This window comes from Monodon monoceros, unplaced genomic scaffold, assembly GCF_005190385.1.
Source record: "Monodon monoceros isolate NGI ecotype Baffin Bay Population unplaced genomic scaffold, NGI_Narwhal_1 Super_Scaffold_5, whole genome shotgun sequence".
NCBI lineage: Eukaryota > Metazoa > Chordata > Mammalia > Artiodactyla > Monodontidae > Monodon > Monodon monoceros.
The window spans coordinates 79,328,839-79,347,769 of NW_021703782.1; the positions used below are offsets into that span (position 1 = coordinate 79,328,839).

Here is an 18,931-nt window from a genome sequence, read left to right on the forward strand (position 1 = left end):
CTCCAGGTACATACCCAAGAAAAATAAGTGATTATTCCCACCAAAAGCCATCATAGGGCTACTTATAATTACCAAATACTGGAAATAACTTAAATGTCCATTAACAGTAGAGTAAACAAACAAATTATGGTATAGTTCATGTAATGGAATACTACACATCAACAAAAAAGAATCACCTGCCACTCTAACACACAACGTGGATGAATCTCACAGATATAAAGTTGCATCTGAAAGGAGCCAGATGCAAGAACATACCCTCTATATGTGTCCATTTATATGATGTTCAAGAACAGTCAAAGCTAATTTATTAGAAGGCTTTAAAAGTCCAAATAGTTGTTACCTTTGAGGGAGATGGACTGGGAGGGGGATGAGAAAGCCTTCTGGCGGGCTGGAAATGGCCTATATCTTCATCTGAGTGGTGTTTACATAGGTGTATGCATATGGGAAGATTCAGTGAGCCGTGCTCTTAAGACTTGCCCACTTGACTGTATATAACCAATGCCTTATTATTATTATTTTTTTTTTGCGGTACGCGGGCCTCTCATTGCTGTGGCCTCTCCCGTTGCGGAGCACAGGCCCCGGACGCACAGGCTCAGCGGCCATGGCTCACGGGCCCAGCCGCTCTGCGGCATGTGGGATCCTCCCGGACCGGGGCACGAACCCGCGTCCCCTGCATCGGCAGGCGGACTCTCAACCACTGCGCCACCAGGGAAGCCCAACCAATGCCTTATTAAAAAAAGAAAAAATAATCACACACCCCCAGTGCAAGAGTGGGGGCCCAGAGCTGAGCTCCAGCCTGAAGCCTAGCAAGGCCATCATCGCCCTTACTTTGTCCCCTGTACCTTTATTGATGCAGCTGAGATCACACCATGGCTTTGAGGGCCAGCGCCTCACACTGTTGATTTATGTTGGGTAGACAGTCACTTGAGAACCCCCAAACCTTTCTCATGGCTACCCAGCCATGTCCACCCATCTAATGCTTGTAGGGTTGGCTTATTGGGCTGAAGCTTCATGAAACTGAGGAAGAGGGAAGGAAACCAGCCATCTGAACTGCCCCATCCTTTATGTCACTGCTTCTTCACAGCACCCCTTCAGAGGTACAGGTTGTGCCCTCACCTTACAAATGAATCCATGAAGCTCAGAGGCACTAAGTGACATGCCCAAGATTGCCCCACCAGTTAGAGCCAGGACAGGGATTTTAGCCCAAGCCTGCATGACCCCTAGTCCATGCTTTCACCTGCCACCAGGCTGACCCAAGAGGAGACATCATCTGTAAAGTGGGGCTAATGGCCCAGCTCAACCTCCCTCTGAGGGTGGTGGGTGAAGAGAGGATGTGTATGACACCACCCCAGGGATTTCTGTGTGAGTCTTATCCTCCCGACTTAATTGCAAGCTTCCTGAGGGCCGGAACTCTCCTATTAATTTGTGTCTCTCCCACAAAGGCCCACTATGCCCTGGACAACGTGGGTGCTCAGTAAACACTCACTCAACGAATTAGGTTGTGGAAACTGAGATCCAGAGAGGTACAGCAACTTGCTCGAGACCACACAGCACATCCTCAACCAAAGTCAGGACTTGTAATCGAATCCCCTGACTCCTATCCCAGTGTCCTTCTGCCACTGCACAAGGGCTCCAGCTTCCTATAGACCCCAGGGAGTGGAGATCCCAGTGGGTTGGAGGATACTAGAGAAGAAAAGGACCATCCCAGGTGAGCCAAGGCTGAGTCTAGCCCTGGAGCCTTCAGGGTGTGTGTCCTGGGAAGAGGGCTGGGAACAGGTTGTAGGTTGTACAGAGCCCTGCTCTCAGAAGCACTCTGTGCTTGGTTGAATGCTCGGCAGTCGATTTCTTGTAATTCTTAATTTTATCTTTGGATTTATATTTTAAAGTGAAGCCCCATGGACAGTGAAGTGTGCACCAGGGCTTTGAGGTCCCGCACGAAGTCCCATCTCCTGCTGCCTCTCTGCTTCCTGAGGATGGGTTCTCAGACTCCAGCTGCTTCGCCTCCTGGCGCCCCCAGGTCCTACCAGCCTCCCCCTCCCCACCACTGCCCAGCTACTACTGGGGCTCTCGCCCTGGCTGCATTCGGCTGGCAACCTTGCAGGGCAAGCCTCTTGTCGTCCCGTGATCCAGGCATCTATTGTCCTGGTGCAGAGGTTGGGATACCCTTGGGATCACCCATCTCCATGTGTTAGGGCAGTGGCCCCATTGGAAGGGGAGGAGCCTGGCTCAACTGCCCGCTCCCTACCCGGGCAGAGCATGTCTGTCCTGTATCTGGCAGGGGAGGGAAGCTGGCAGCCAGAGGACTTGGTGTACCCTCTCTGAGTCACAGCACTCGGGCACCTGTGTAGATCATGATATTCAGTCATACATTTTAAAGACACCACGACAGATCAAGACAGAGACCATGAGAGAAAGGAAAAACTTTATGTCTTGGTACCTTTAGTGGCACTTTTTTCCCGTTTTTGAACTCAGGACCCCACAGTCTTATTTTGCACTGGACCCGGCAAATTCTGTAGCCAGTCCTGCCTGGGAGAGTCTTTCATCAGGGCTAAGTGAGCACTCAGGCCATCACACAGGGGCTGCCTGGGGACACGAGATGGTGCCTGGGAGAGCTGGGCCCTCTTGGTCCAGCTGTCTCCCTCCCCCTGTCTGTCTGGATCCAATCATAGATGACAACATGCCAAGGCACTCTCACTTCTTGCCCTGCAGGGGACATGAAACTGCAGGCATGAAAGTGTTTGTTTGTTTGTTTGTTTTAAGTTGCAAAGGTCTCTGCACTTTGGACTGGTTTTGGGTGTAATTATTGTGTCACATTTTGTGACCCTCTTCCAAAGCTTAAACATTGAGGAAGGTAAGCCCCCCAAACTTCCAATCCCTACTTGTCTACCTCTTCCACACCCTACCCTGCCCCATCCAGTCGAGGGACAGTTGACTTTCTTCCCTTTGGGGTCACTAGCCTGGGATAGAATTCTGGTGTCCACCCAGCTCCGGGGGGTCTGTATTCCTGACTGACCTGCAGTAACGGAGGCTTTAGCCTGAGTTGTGCGTGTGATGCTGGTCAGATGTGATGCTGTCCCCAACCCAGTTCAGCCTGGGGGCTGGGAGGTGGGAGCCACGATCACCTTCACTGGGCAGGGAAGCACTGCAGGGAGGCCGAGGCTCTCCAGTGAGGAGGTGGGGAGAGGGTGCTCCAGGCTGAGAGGACTGCGTGTGCTTGGCCCAGAATGTCAGGGGTGCTCAGTTGCTGGGGGCGAGTGGAGGGTCCAGCTGGAAGGGGAAAGCCTGTGCGGGGATTAGAAGCTGGGGTGGCACAGAGGCCACCAGGTCTCCGATGGCCTCAAACCCCAGGCTGGGGAGTTTGCGCTCCATCTGTCATAATGGGGGCTGTTGAAGGTGGCTTCAGCTCAGGAGCAGCATCAGAAGTGACTTTTGGGCTTCCCTGGTGGCGCAGTGGTTGAGAGTCCACCTGCCGATGCAGGGGACGTGGGTTCGTGCCCCGGTCTGGGAAGATCCCACATGCCGCGGAGCGGCTGGGCCCGTGAGCCATGGCCGCTGAGCCTGCGTGTCCGGGGCCTGTGCTCCGCAACGGGAGAGGCCACAGCAGTGAGAGGCCCACGTACCGCAAAAAAAAAAAAAAAAAAAAAGAAGTGACTTTCACAAAGATCACTTGAAGGCTGAGTTGCGTGTGGACAGGAAGGTAGCAGAACTGAGGCAGGGAACTGGGTTGGGAGGCTGTTGTGACAACACAGATCCGAAAAAGGCAGTCGCCGTAACAAGGGAGAGGAGGGACAGATACAAGGGATGGTAAGGAGATGGGAGTCTAGTCACAAAAGGACAACAGTGTATGATTCCACTCAGGTGAGGCACTTCGAGTAGTCCGATTCATAGAGACAGAAAGCAGAATGGTGGCTGCAGAGTCTGGGGGGAGCGGGATGGGGAGTTAGCGCTTAAAGGGGGACAGAGTCTCCGCTGGGAAAGATGGAAAAGTTCTGGACATGGATGCTGGTGATGGCTGTACAACAACGTGAATGTACTTAATCCTATAGAACTATACACTTAAAATGGTTCATTTTGTGCTGTGTATTTTACCACAATCTAACAACAACAACAAAAACCCCTATAGCATTCCAAAGAATAAATGAGAGAGAGAGAGAGAGAGGGTTGACAGGCGTGGGGACCCACCAGAACTGGGAGGGTCGAGGGGAGGGTTCGGACTGACCCCCAGGTGCTGGCCTGGGTGGCTGATGGCAGCAGGGTGAGGGGCTGGTGGTGGCGGAGAGGTGACTGCCCTCCGGGTTGGGCACGTGAAGCCTGAGGGACTCCAGGAGATGCGCTCAACAGAGCACGAGACCCTGCGAGGGTCATCAGCTTATCACTGGTAGCTGACCCCACTTGGAGATAGCCCCCAGGGGGAGTGTGAGATGTAAGAGGGCAGCGCCCAGGGGCACAGGTGGGCCAAGAAGAATCGTCATCAGGGAGAATGAGAAGGGGTGGGGAGAAAGGAAGGAGGCAAACCGGGACAGTCTCTTACTTGTCTGGCCGCAAGGGGCAGGGATGCATTCGAGGTAACTGAGTGCAGCGAGGGTGTGCGAGGAGAGGGTGGGCCTCGTAAGGATTGTGGTGGGGCGGGGGTCTCATGGGACTCCAGCAGGAGCCGTAGCGGCCCAAGCCTGAGGGAGCAGGGACTGGGCTCTTCTGGGACGCCGTGTTCCCCATCTCTCAGCCCCATGAGTTCACCCCCCAGATCTCCCCACAAGAAGGACCAGCCCTGCCACACCTAGATTTTGGACTTCTAGCCTCCAGAACTGAGAGGCAATGAATTTCTGCTGTTTAGGCCCCTCCGTTTGTGGTACTTTGTTAGGGCAGTCTCAGGAACCAATACAAATGCCAAGGAATGAAGGGGCTCATTCAACCAGCTCACTCTTTTTTTTAAATCCAAGCCACATAGATCACTGACTAGCCACTCAATTGGCTGCCTTTGAGCCAGGCACCCACTCTGCCCAGTCAGCTGAGGTAGGGATCACATGCTATACAGCATGGCTGCCCCCAGAGGTGCCCCTTGGATGAGGGCAGTGGGGAGACAGCTCTCTCGGGAGGAACAGAGGACATCTCAGGCACTCACTCTTGTGTCCCTGGAGCCAATGGAAGAGAGAGGCTCAAGCTTCAGTGATGAGGGATCATGGCCTAAAATCCCTTCAGCCAAAGTGTCTTCCCAAAGAGAAGAGAAGACAAAGACAGAGGAGAAGGGTTACGAAGAATCAACTTTGTAAATCCACCTCCCTTCACTGTGGCTGAAATAACAAGATGGTATAACTGGAAAATATTCATTTGAACTTGTGACTCAGCTCTTCCTGACCTCAGGGAAATGCAGTCCATAAATCAAGATACCTCTCCAGAGCCTCCTGCCGCAGTGTCCCCTGGGGCAGATGCTGGAAGAGCCCTTAACACAAGTGACTGCACCCACCTCCCGTGAAAGATCTAAAAGTGCATTCGGTGCTCCAGGAGCTGCCCTGTCTCAGAGCTTTCATTCCTGAAGCTTCCTGATGGATGGCCTCAGCCCTTGACCCACTCATTTTTACCATCCAACCTGCCTGGTTTTACTTCCTGGCACAGCTTGTAAATTCTATTATTTTCATATTTAGCAGAAGCTTAAGGTTTCTGCCACTGAGAAGCAGGGAGGCCAGATGTGCCAATAGTGTAAAATGCACAGGATTTGGAAGACTTCAGTTTTTAAACGCGTTTTTAATTTATTGAGCTGTCCTTTTCTTTTCCTCACCAGCTCTTACTCAGGACCCAATTTGTAAAGCAGGCAGCAGCGGCGCGGTTCTGCCTTGGGCAGCCTCATCACCCCTTCCTGCCCATCCCTCCCCTCTTGGGTTCCCAGCCCTTCCAGATTTTTCCACATTAAAGAAGGGGAAACAGAGGACCTGAGAAGAGAAGGGACTTGCCCCAAGTTCCAAGGACACTAGAGCAAAGCCCAAATGTGCTCATGCCCTCCTAACACCTTTACCAAGCACAGGACTAGGCACTGGGGCCATGAGGACAAGACGCATGTCCTTACCTGGCGAACATTACAGACAGATGATAGTGTGGGGGGAGCAGGGGAGGGGGGCGGAGAGGCAGCGGCCCCAGCAGTAGCAATGGCTGCCGCAGCCTCATAATAATGTGGCTAATATTTGTGGAGCCGGCGTTGACCACGCCCCAGCCCCAGGCTGGACGTGATTTTCAACTTTTTATTTTAGCAGCTGAATCCTTTCTTCAAGAGAAACCTTATGTGGAACCCTCCATAAATCAGACAGTACAGGGGGTGAGCCCTCTTGCTTAGCCTCTCCTATTTAACCCCCTGAAGGGGCTCTGGAAGAGCTTTCTCAGAGCCTGAGCTCTCCCCTGAGCACAGTTTAAAGACCACCCAGGGGGATAGGTTACAAGCAGAATTTCCGGGTCCATTTATGCTTATTTTACAGATGAGCAAACAGAGGCCCAGAGGAGGGGAGGGATTCAGTGAGGGTCACCCAGGGAGTTACCACCACAACTGGCACACCAGCCAAAGTCCTCTGAATCTCAGGTCTGTGTCCATCTGTGACACCTCTTTTACGAGGAAACAGGGGCCTTTTACTAACAGCTATAAAATACCATCTCTTCCAAACCATCTTTTTTTTTTTTTTTTTTTTTTTTTCCTCTTCTTTTGGCCGCGCCGTGCAGCTTCTGGGATCTTAGTTCTCCGACCAGGGATTGAACCCAGGCCCTTGGCAGAGAGAGCATGGAGTCCTAACCACTGGACTGCCGGGGAGTTCCCCCAAGCCATCTTTTAAAGCCGAGCTTGCAGTGGGCTCTATTAACGTGGTGTTTTCACCTCCCTCCTGCCCTGTCTGTCCCCCACCTCCAGTTCTTCCACATCACTGACCATAGGAGAAGAATCTCAGGAGAAACTGTCCCTGGGAGCCAAGTAGATGAGTGTGGCTTGAAGCTGACAGCTTCATAGTTTACCTTAGGAGTTCTCCGTTCCTCTCAGCTTATTTAATGTGATGCCTCATCACTCTGTAATATTCACAGGACACTTGACATTAGAAAGGGCCTTTTAAATCCTTTGAAATAGGAGTTTTAAATTCATCGGCACCGTGGAGTGTGTAAGCGGAACATTAACTTTCCTGTGTGCGCAAAGATGGAGACTTCTTCAGGAAATGTAATGATCACATCCCTTGGGGTGGCATCTCTGGAGGTAGCCTGCTACCCAGCCCCATCCCCCCTCCAGCAGGCCCCATAGTTGCCACCTACCCCTCTCTTCTTGCTCATTCCCAGCTCCTTTTTTCCCCGGGTGGCTTTGACATGGATTCCTCTCTCCCCTGTTCCCTTGTACTGGCTCGTCCCTTTCTCCAGGGTCTGTCCATGACTCTTTCTAAGGGTTTTAGTGCAAACCATCTAGGAAAAATGAGTCAACCGGCCAAGGTAACAAGCATGGGAAGCTCCTAGGGTTCCAAACCTGTCCCAGCTGGTTCTGTCCCCCAGCCCCTTCTTGTGTGAGTCTGAATGGCTCCCCATATGACCCAGAGGTGAATCTAAGGCTGTGTTTTCCAAACGTTCCATGAGATTCCAATTCCAGGAGCAGTTTCTCAGAGACATGGGTTCATGGTCCAAAGGACAGGGAAGTTCTGCTTGTACCCTCCCTGTCTTGGTGACTGACATCCGTTGTGGGAAAGCAGACCAAGGGTTTTGAGAAGTCAGGCAGAGTAGAGAGCCCTGTGCAACTTGGTACAACCCAAGACCTGTTTGAGCACCAGAAGCGTGTTTTGCGGCCCATCTGAGAGATGCTAATTCGGAGGTGTGTCTGTGAGTTGATTCTGGAAGCCTCCGAGCCCTTACTAGGGTCCTCTTGGCCCTGGGATGGAGACCACAGGGCCTCTCCCGGCTCCACTCAGGAAAATCCAAATTAGGTTATTCTCTGAGAGGCATCAGGAAGGCTTTTTTCCATCTATACCAGAGCATCGTCAGCTGCTCGTGCTTTCTTTGGAAGTAAATAGAAATGAATCAAGCCGGGGTGGGGGGGCCATTTATGGTCTGAACATTGCATTCTTGGGGTCTGGTCAAAGGAAGACGTCAGACCAAGCTGAGCCATTCTTAGAGAAAAGGATGGCACTGGCCTTTTCTGTATTTGGGAAGCAAGACCTTTCTTATCAAGCCAGCTGTCACACACTCGGATTTCTCCTACAAAGAGGCCCACACATGCACAAACTTATATTAATAACACGTATCTCTGCTCTCTTTCTGAAATGGAGGCTTTTTTGGTAGCCTAGTCAACTTTGGTTTTTGTTTATTTTTAATTACTTTGTTTCAAATTAACAATTAATCCCAGCTTTTTGATTGATAAGTTGGTTATCTTTTCCTAGGTTTTGTTTCTCTCTACTCTGGAAAATTCCATCAGTCATTTCACAGATGAGCCACGGGTTTTGTTTGTGTTTGTTTCCATTGGGGTCTAAAACCACAAAACACTGTGAGGAAGGTGATACTGATTGTATTAGTTTGGTACAGCTGCCGTGACAAAGTACCACACACTGAGTGGCTTAAACAGCAGAGACTTTTTTTTTTTTTTTTAACGGTACGCGGACCTCTCACTGCTGTGGCCTCTCCCGTTGCGGAGCACAGGTTCTGGATGCGCAGGCTCAGCGGCCATGGCTCACGGGCCCAGCCGCTCCGCGGCATGTGGGATCTTCCCGGACCGGAGCATGAACCCGTGTCCCCTGCATCGGCAGGCAGACTCTCAACCACTGCGCCACCAGGGAAGCCCCAAACAGCAGAGATTTTTGTCTCAAAGTTCTGGAGGCTAGATGTCCAAGATCCAGGTATTGGTAGGGTTGGTTCCTTCCAAGGGCTGTGAGGGTCTGTTCCAGGCCTCTACTCCAGCTCCTGGTGGTTTGCTGGTAATCTCTGGTATTCCTTGGCTTGCAGAAGCATCACCCCCATCTCTACCTTCATCTTCACATGGTGTTCTTCCTGTGTGCCTGTGTAAATTTCCCTTCTTTATAAGGACATCAGTCCTATTGGATTAGGGACCCCTCCTCTGGCATGACCACATCTAAACTAATTACATCTGCAACAACCCTCTTTCCAAGTAACTGTCACATTCTTACTTGGAATGTGGTTCTAGGTTACTGAGGTACAGGGGGTTAGAACTTATATGAATTTGGAGGGGACACAGTTCCACCCATAACATCAACTCTATACATAATAACACATTTATTCTGCAGCATTTACAAATGCTCTGAGCTGCTGCCTCACCCTTTAGCCTGTCAGCCTCAGAAACAAAAGCTGAGAGCTCAGCTCACGTAGGCTGCAGGACAGGTGGGAACTGCCTTAGACACAGAGATGCTAGCAGCTCCTGCAGCAAGCTGACACTGTCCATTTTCCAAGAGAAGAGCCCAGAATGTCCTCAAGGTGGTCTGATTGGACCACCAATGGCAGGTGAGAACTGGAATTGGGTTCATTTCAGTGAAAGACTTCCTGCTGTGTGCACAGCCCTGAGTCAGGCCCTCGGGAGAGTGGGGTGGAGCAAACCCAGGCCCTGCCCATGAGGAAGCCGCAGGAGGCAGACGTGCGAGCTGCTTGCAGAGGTGTGGGTACAGTGCTGTGGCCGTGATGAACTTTGCTCAGAGAGGGGACACTGAGGCTTCACAGAGGAGGTGATGTGTGAGCTGGGCTTGTCATGTTATCAGACAGTTCCAGCCAAGCTGGGGGACAGAAGGGCTTAGGGCCCCATTGTGTCTCCCAGGTTAGGTGACAGGCAGTGTGGTGTAGTGGGGAGCACTGGGTCCGGTGACAGGGGTTCTGAGTCAAGCCCTAGGTCATCCCTCAGTTTCTTTGTTGATAAAAAGGTGTTAGTTAAAAAATTCAATTTACAGGGTGTGGCATCAGTATTGAATGAGTTCTCAGGTGTGAAAGTGTCATGGTTATGGAAGTAGCAGAGACAGGATACAAACACAGGTGTTAGGTGTCATCTGTGCCACAGAGAATATGCAGTAGCCTTCTCTCGCAAGGAGAGCAGCTGGGAAGCGGCAGACCTGGACTCCCACCCCCTCGATCAATCACTTCCTCCCTCTGAGCCAGCTCCCTGGGGGGTGAAGTGAGAGGTCTGGACCAGGCGATCTCCTTCTGGCTATGAAGTTAGGTGACTCTATGAAAAGGTGCCTGATACAATGGCTAGAGCCACGTGGGCTTGGAAAGCCAGCAGACTGGGGTTCAAATGGTGGTCCTGTCCCCTCTTGGTAGTGTGATTTGTGTGAGTCACTCAGCCTTCTCATCTGCAAGACGGGGGTAAATGCCTACCTCAGAGGTTAAATTAGAACGTCCTTGGGAACTACTTAACGCCCAGCTTGGCCCGTGGTAGTAAAAGTTAGCTGTTACCGTCATTGCTTCTTGGGAGGACTGAATGAGATGCTGTAGGGGAAGGGCCTGCGTGCAGCAGGTGCTTAATTAACCACTGACACTTCCCCTGCTTTTAAGATCAGCCTTGGCAGAATTTCCATCGTTCATGTTTTCCATCAGGGTGTGGGGTGAAGGGTGGAGGGTTGTACAGAAAATTTTCGAACTATTTGAGGAATAAAATAGTTTTCAGGCACTCGTAAGCCATTTATAATCACCTATTACTTGTAACTAACGGCCATGCCAATTACGACAATTACAAGTCGTTAAATTGCAAGCCCTCAGGACTTTTACCTTGCAAGGTTTATGAGATAATTAGTCCAACCTAATACAGGATTCCAGTATAGTAATTATTATCTTGACAATTCATAAAACATGCCCAGGGCTCCATGTGAGTGACAAGCATCTATTTGCTCTGAGAGCAAATCCAAGAAGGGTCTTTCTAAGATTTTTCTCTTTCTGGTAGGTCATAGATGGGAACAGAAAGTTCTTCTACGATGTCGTACAGACGAGAACTAGAGAAATACCGTGACCTGGATGAAGATGAAATCCTTGGAGCCCTTACAGAAGAAGAGCTGAGGACCCTGGAAAATGAGCTGGATGAGCTGGACCCTGATGTGAGTAGGCACTAAAGGGGACACGTTGTCACAGTTGCAAGGACAGCAGCCATTACCACCTAGGGGAGGGGTAGGCCGACTTCCTGAAGTACCACTTCCCCTTTCCCACTGTGACAATAACATTGGAGTAACATTGCCTTTGCAGGTGCATGTGTGAGTGTGTGTTGTATTAGTCAGGGTTCTCTAGAGAAACAGAACCATTAGGAGGTAGGAGATTTTATATATATATATATATATATATATATATATATATATATATATATGTATAAAGAAATTTATTATAAGTAATTGGCTCACATGATTATTGAGGTTGACAAGTTCCAAGATCTGCAGTTGGCAAGCTGGAGACCCAGGACAGCTGGGAGTGTAGTTCTAGCCTGAGTTCAAAGGCCTGGGAACCAGGAAAGCTGATGGTATTGTTTCAGTCAAATAACTGGCAGGCTCCAGACCCAGGAAGAGCCAGTGCTTTCAGTTCAAGTCCAAAGGCAAGAAAAAAAACAAAACACAAAAGCAATTACCCAGCTCAGAGTAATCAGGCAGAAGGAAATTCCCCCTTTGCTGGTAGGAGGATCAGCTTTTTTGTTCTACATGTATTCAGACCTTCAACTGATTGGGTGGGGCCCACCCACATTAGGGAGGACAATCTGCTTTACTCAGTCTACCAATTCAAATGTTAATCTCATCTAGAAACCCCCTTACAGACATACCCAGAATAATTGTCTAAACATCTGGGCACCCCATGGCCCTGTCAAGTTGAGACATAAAATTAACCATCACAAGTCCACTCCTAGTCAACTTGGCACCCATACACATCTCCTTAAACCATACTTATCTCCAAATAAAGACAATAACAAGGTCATAATTCTGCCTAACATGATACAACTATCCTGTGTATAACCTGCCAGAAGAAGAGGTAAAGTCCTTGAGTAATGTTTACTTTTCTCCTTGATCTCCCATAATTTAATACTATGATGTAAAATTAACAATACTTAGATACCACCATATAAAACCAATACCTCTTGTGTTTCATGTTAAGAGAATAAGAGTGGGAAGAAAACAAAGATATTTACTTAATACACATACATAGACTCACACAAACACAAACATGTTCATAAAAAAATACAGAGGAAATACTCCTGACCACACTGTCCTCGTTTCTCTAACTGGTCATGTGGTCATAGCTGGTATTTATAACTACCTTCTTCCACTGTCCATTCTGTACTTCCCTCACCTTCAGCAACCATAGCCTCAGCTGGGTGTGGTTCTTTGCCTGGCGGAGTGAACCTAGTTCCGAAGGGCCTGGACCATTAGTAGTCCTGCCTGGATTGAGTTGTTATAGTTTTCCATTGACTCTAATCACAGGTCCTGGCAATACTAAGAAAGCCCTAAGGAATCTCCTGTATTACAGACATACTCTTCTTTACCTCCCTTGTGGAGCAGCAGTCTGATTTACCCTTGGTAACCAGGACCAATCACCCCAGCCGGTACAGAAACTCCCTCTCTGCCTGTTCATTCAGAGGCATAAGGAGCCCAAAGTGGCAGTCTTAACCTCCAATCCAATGCAATCACTGCTGTGTCTCCTAGTGGAAGCATTCCTCCCTTTGGAACTAACTAAGACCTTGAGGCCAGCAGAGCATCAGGTCACAGGAACAGGATGCACAACTTTTGCCAGTGGGTCACTAGGGGGACCACTGGTAATAGTGAGCGGTGCTACTCCCATTTTCTGGACCCGTGAATCCTGGCCGGGAGGAGAAGCGCCATATATTGGACTCTGATTCAGAGCATGTACAGGCTCCTAGAGACACTTGCCCCAGTCCTGCAGGGTATTACCACCTAGCTGTACTGCGGTCACCATGGAGCTGTCAGCAGAGCTGAGGGAGGTGGCTATTTCAGGTACCCCGGCCAATGCCCAGCTCAGAGAAGGGAGAGAATGAATGTTACTGAATTAAGTGAATTTCCCATTTGATATATTTTTAAATTAAAAATGGGATATTTCATGCCTTTTTTAAAAAACCTGTCACTGCTCAACCCTAGTTTAACAGTGATCCATACAAGAAAACACTACCATTTCATTAACCTCAAGTAATTGCAGCTAGTGTAGGGGGAATGTAGGTTAGCAGGGAATATGCAGGACTAGAGGTTAGGTGTCCCAGGTGCAACCCTGGCCCTGTCTCTTACATTCGTGTGACCTTGCGCCAGTTGCTGTCCATCCCTAAGCTTCCGTGTCGCCATCCATGAAATAATGGAGTTGGTTGGTCCCATTCAAAGCTAAGCTTCCATGAGCTTATAACCTGGTCTTATCTCCGGGTTTGATTAAATGTCTTCTTTCTAGATAACCCAGAATCCTTGTTTAGGGGTGCTGGGCCCTAGGCCACACAGAGTGACAAGTCCCTCCAGCAATGTGCTCTCATCTTGCTATTCACGACCCTGCTGCCCCCAACCCCCGACCCCGCCAGGAGGAGACGGTCCCTGAAGTGAGGCTGCTGGGGTTGATTAGAAGACAGCGTTGGTGGGAGAGCCTTGGGTTCCTCCTTCCCCTGCACCATCGCTTTCCATGAGCCTGGGTTTCCATAAAAACGAGTGATGTAGGGAAGAAACAGTCAAGCTTCCAGCTCTAGTGCTATAAAGTTATTCTGTTCTAATTCCATCCTGGGTCACCGTTGTACAGAGTTGCAAGAGTAGATAGTTTTAAAAAGTGAGAACTAACGGAGGATGTAGCTACTTCTAGTCAATTCAGTAAACATGACTCATTACCTGCCATGCGCCGACCCCTGTGCGGCCACCAGCAGGGGAGCCTAGCGGGGATTCTGCCCTTCAGGCCCTCCATCCAGTGGGGAGCGGGCATAATAAACCGTGTCCTAAGTGGGGGCACTCAGGGAGAGGATTAATTCTTTTTGGTGGGAGGCTTCACAGAATAGGTGATACTGGGACTGGGTCCCGGATTTTTCAAAGTCAAGAATAAAAACAAAGAATTCTATGCTGAGTGAAGGTCACAAGCAAAGGCTCATGTACAGCAAGTAATTGGGGATGGGGAGTTTAGGCGTGGTTTCTGTGGAGGGCTCGCTGAGCCTGGAAGGGGGTTTGGGCTAGATATGGGGGCAGAGGGGTACAAGGAAGACTAAAGAGTTTGGACTTTTCTCAGCAGGCCCAGGGAGTCCCGAAGGCAGAGAGTCAGTGGACTTGCTGACTAAGGACAGATGGACTGGAGGAGAGGCTGGGGAGATGGGTGAGAGGTGGAAGGGCTCCCATGGTAGTGACAGAGATCTTTCCTGAAGATAAGGAAGGGCCCCTGTCCCTCTCCACAACCCTTCTGCCATCTTGCAGAATCTTTGCTGTTTTCAGGGTGAAGCACAGACTCCCAGGAGCCCCCAGAGCCTGCTGCTTCTGGCCTTGGGGCTGTTGGAGTTGCCCTGAGCCGCTGGATGGGGGTGAGTTTAGATTAGGCTGTGGCTACAAATTGGGTAGGTGATGACAAGGGTCAGAGCCAGGCAACAGACCTGGGAGTGGGAAGGGGGCAGATGGAGGAGCCCTCTCAGAACCAGGAGTGGAGCCCCTAAGGACTGCTTGAGCCCCAGCTAGGAGCTCCATTTCACTTCTAAACTGGCAAATGGCCTCACCCCTAATATCAGGGTGTCTGGCCCTAGCAGCAGATTCCCAGGGCCTCTGTACCATCACACAGCCAGCTGCCCTGAGCCCTTCTCACCGGTGATTAACAGGAAGGTATGCGTGTGAACACTGGAAGGCTGGAGAAGCCGGTGAGGTGCAGAGAGCTGACTGACTTGCTCAGCGTCACAGGACCGGGGCATGGAGACTCAGATTTCACACAGGCTCCAAAGTGTGGCACCTCCCCCTCTGGCAGGAGGAAGGTACAAGTGCACTTGAATTTCAGAGTAGGGTTGGGCAATCCGAGACCTGTGATCCTCGTAGCATTGTGGCTTCAAATGGGCATTTTCAAAGCCCCCTTTCTCTCTAAGTTCAAGAAAAAGAGAAGAGAAATCAGAGCAAGGATAGGAGATAACGGAGACCAGCGGGGTTTTTGTCCCCATCTAACAATTAGCCCTTCACTGAGATGTCTCTGTTACCTGATTTGCAAGTCAGGATGGGAGTTTTGAAAAGATCTAGTGGGGCTCCATTCTTTCTGAGAGCACAGACATTCCAGCTCGAGTTTCACCTGCCCTCAGCCCATGTTCTGAAATCACAGCACAGGGAGAGGTCAAAGGTATGCAGACCAGGAGGGGCCTCCGAGCCTCTGGCCGGGAGGGGATGCAGAGACCGGCAGGTGTCCAGCCGTCCAACTTACAGAGCAGAAACTGAGCCCAGAGAGGGGAAGGAACTTGCTGTGCTCACAGGCCCGAGCAGAACCAGCCCAGGACCGCTGCCCTCTCTCTTATACCCTGTACTCCTCCTGTTTTAATTCTGGTTTAACAAGTGCTTATATGGCACTTTTTATGTGCAGACGCTGTTCTAGGCACTTTGAAAATATGAATCCAGGGCTTCCCTGGTGGCGCAGTGGTTGAGAGTCCACCCGCCGATGCAGGGGACTCGGGTTCGTGCCCCGGTCCGGGAAGATCCCACATGCCGCGGAGCGGCTGGGCCCGTGAGCCATGGCCGCTGAGCCTGCGCGTCCGGAGCCTGTGCTCTGCGGCGGGAGAGGCCACAACGGTGAGAGGCCCGCGTACCGCAAAAAAAAAAAAAAAAAAAAAAAAAGAAAATATGAATCCATTCAGCCGTCATCCTAATACTATGGTGCAGGCACTGTTATCCTGCCCATTTTACGGATGAGAAAACTGAGAGGTGAGGTAACTTGTCCAGGAAACTGAAATGAGGCAGTGGCAGAGCCATGACACGGCTCTAAAAGTTCACGTCTTAGTCACACCGCTATAAGGCTTCACTGGAGTCTTCAGGAAGATAGTTTGAGCCACGGACGTGCCCTGGTTTTGTAGTTGGGGAAGGTGGTGTATGAGAAATTATCCCCTTTTCTTCCTAGAAACCGTCTGAGATGCAGAGGTCCTTATTCAATCTTGGCTCTGCCCCCAACTTTGGCAAGTGCTTTTCCTTCTTTGGATCTCAGTTTCCCTATCTGCAAAATGGACACAGTGGGCCTAGATGCCCTCTGACACCCCCTCCAGCTCTAACTGTCTCTGATTTTATGAGGAGTTCCTGGCAATCTTATGACCTGAATTCAGCTAACAGGTAATGTCTCAGGAGGTTATGTTTTCAGTGATGCAGTTGTTAAGCCCCCGTGTCATGTGACACAGTAGAGTACACAGAGTTGGAAAGCTGCTTTGTTTGCAGCAGAAGACTCCAAACTTGGGCACAGTAAAAAAAAAAAAAAAAAGTCCCCCAAACTTTCTCTCTCTTAGTCTGCGTCCTGGAAAAACTCAAGCTTATCGTGAGATTGTTGCACTTGGACTCCCACGGGAGAGGAATGCTCCATGTGCTAAAAGTATCTGCTGTTGACTGATTCCCCAAGGGGATCTGCCCTTTCTTGTCTCTCTGGAGTTAAGTGCATGCTGCTCTGAAGCTGAGCCAGCTCCTCGGTTCAGATTGCCTTTGTACCAGGCAACAGGGAAAACGGTCAATGTACAGCGATGTTTGAGAATGACAAGTCACACTGTGACTTGGGCAGGGTACAGTGTGTGAGCTCTTATAACATCAATAGATAGTTGACATTTACTGGGACAAAGCCCTGCATGGATTATCTTCTTTAGTCCTCTGAGAGGTTTGGTTATCAGCTCCATTTTAAAGATGGGGAAACTGAGGCTTAGAGGGATGAAGTAGCCTGCCCAGGAGCTGGGATTCCAGCCCAGAGCGTCAGACCCAGTAGCCTGTGCTGTTAACTACCACCTCCTGTGAATGTGTGTGGGAGGACCTGGAAGGCAACTTGGAGAACAAAGCTGGGGAATTACCAGCAAATTACTTTTTTCTAATTCAGTTTCTCTTGGAGTTGTTATGTTATTTTCACCATAAATATAAATCTTAAAAGAAGAAAGAAACCACCAGCACAAAGAATTTCACTATAAATGTTACTTGTTAATGAGGCTTTGAGGAAAAGGAGTAATATTTTTTAGTGTCTCAGTAAAAGGGTCAAAATATTTACACAAGAGAAGATGGTAGAGATAACCCCAAACTTACAAAGAAATTGGGTTTTACAAGTTGATTTTGAAGTCTGCTAGTGGGAGTCTGTGACACATTACAACTATAGAAACAACAATGGAAAACAACAGGCCCCTGCAAGGCCTGAAATAATAATAATAATAATTTTAAAACTACAGTTATTTCTCTGTTGAGGTCGTCTTACATGCCAGGTGCTATGCTGTTTTATGGGCATCATCTCAAAAAACCTCCACGAGGATCCTATGAGACTGATCCTCATAGGTTGGGGTTGAAATCATTTTAAGAAAAGGAAATGGATGCCCAGAATCACATAGCTGGTAGGTGACAGACTGCATTCAGGTAGACCTGTCTCCCTCAGCCCAAAATGTGTCAAAAGCTCTGAGACCAAGGGACCATGAACTGCAGGGAGAAATGATGGAGGAGAAAACCTAGGACTGTAGAATCTCAGAGTTAGAGGAACACTTAGACATGATCTAAGCCCCACCCCTATCCCTGTATATACAAACACGGCACAGATAAAGAATCCCTGATTTACAGAGTCCCTCCTACACATGTCATTCACCCAGTGCTTTATGAATTTCATCAAATCCTCATACCAACCCTTTGAGGTAAGCAGTACTATCCCCACTTTAGTGATGAAAAATCAATACAACAACAACAAAAAAAAAACCCCTGAAACCCAGAGAAGGGAAGGGACTTGTTCAAGGTCACACAGCAAGTAAGCCACAGCACCAGGACAAAATCCTGGGACTTCCTGTCACACTGCATGGCTTCCCACCCGACTCTACAAAATCATAAAATCCTCCATATTCATGGCCCAAATGTTATCCTATAAACCAGAGGATGCTCTTGGCTGTGCAGGAAGCAGCCACATTTGGTCCACAGGGCTGTGGTTCTCCCTTGTAGCACAAACCAGCAGATTCACAAGCCCAGGACAGAAGTAAACAGTTGAAATGGAAAGAAATAAATCTCTGCTCTAAAAATAGGCACACATCCTTAGAAACACTGCCGGCCGTGCACAGAGCCAAGGATGGGCCTGGTGGAGTGAGGGCGAGTGAGGCCAGGTGTCAGTGTGTCCCCATCCCACCATCTGTCTTCTGGCCCCGTGACCACCTCTCCACCCCACTGCCTTCCCCAAGACCGGCCTCCAGCCTCCCCAGAATGCCCTCCTCCCTGCCCTGCCATCGTCTCCTTCCTGCCTCTGCTGCTGGGGGACCTCTTGGATCTGGAGCCCTTCATTCTCAAGTCAGAATCCTCCCATTTCTCAAGGCCCAACCTCCCCACCTCTCCCTTGGGAAGCCTTCCTGACCCTCCCCCTCCAAGCCCCCAGCACAGCACCTTTTTGACTTTGACATTTTTAATAGGAAATATGTTAAACATATAATAGAGTACAGAATACACCTATGTTTCCACTATCCAAACTTAACAAATGTAAAAATGTTGCCTTACTTGATTCAGATCACCCTTAAAAAGAAAAAAAAAATTACCATAGATAAAGTTTTAACCCTCTCTTCCCACCCGCCCCCCAGTTTCTTCCCCATCTCTCCCACTGCCACACCTTCTACCTGAGAGGCAGCAAACCAGCACCCACAACATCAGGTAGGTAATATAACGAAGGGAGGAAGATGGACCAATTTTCGTGAGGCACGTGGCCATTTTGGGTCATCTTTTACTTTTCCACTCTTGAAAGAGATGTGGACATAAGAAAGAAATTTTTCACTTACCACTTTACCTTCCAAGAAGAAAAGCAACAACAGAGCCAGTGATAAATGTTAACTGTTTCT

General features: G+C 49.5%; 1 protein-coding gene across 1 annotated transcript in view; it reads left to right on the forward strand.

The window, feature by feature from the left end:
• The window catches only part of TMOD1 (tropomodulin 1), an 80,789-nt gene that overhangs the window by 10,086 nt on the left and 51,772 nt on the right, over positions 1 to 18,931 (forward strand). Inside the window, exon 2 of the mRNA XM_029202943.1 lies at positions 10,880 to 11,030. Coding sequence (XP_029058776.1) covers positions 10,887 to 11,030 — 144 coding nt within the window. The 5' untranslated portion in view covers positions 10,880 to 10,886. The remainder of the gene's footprint in view (positions 1 to 10,879; positions 11,031 to 18,931) is intronic.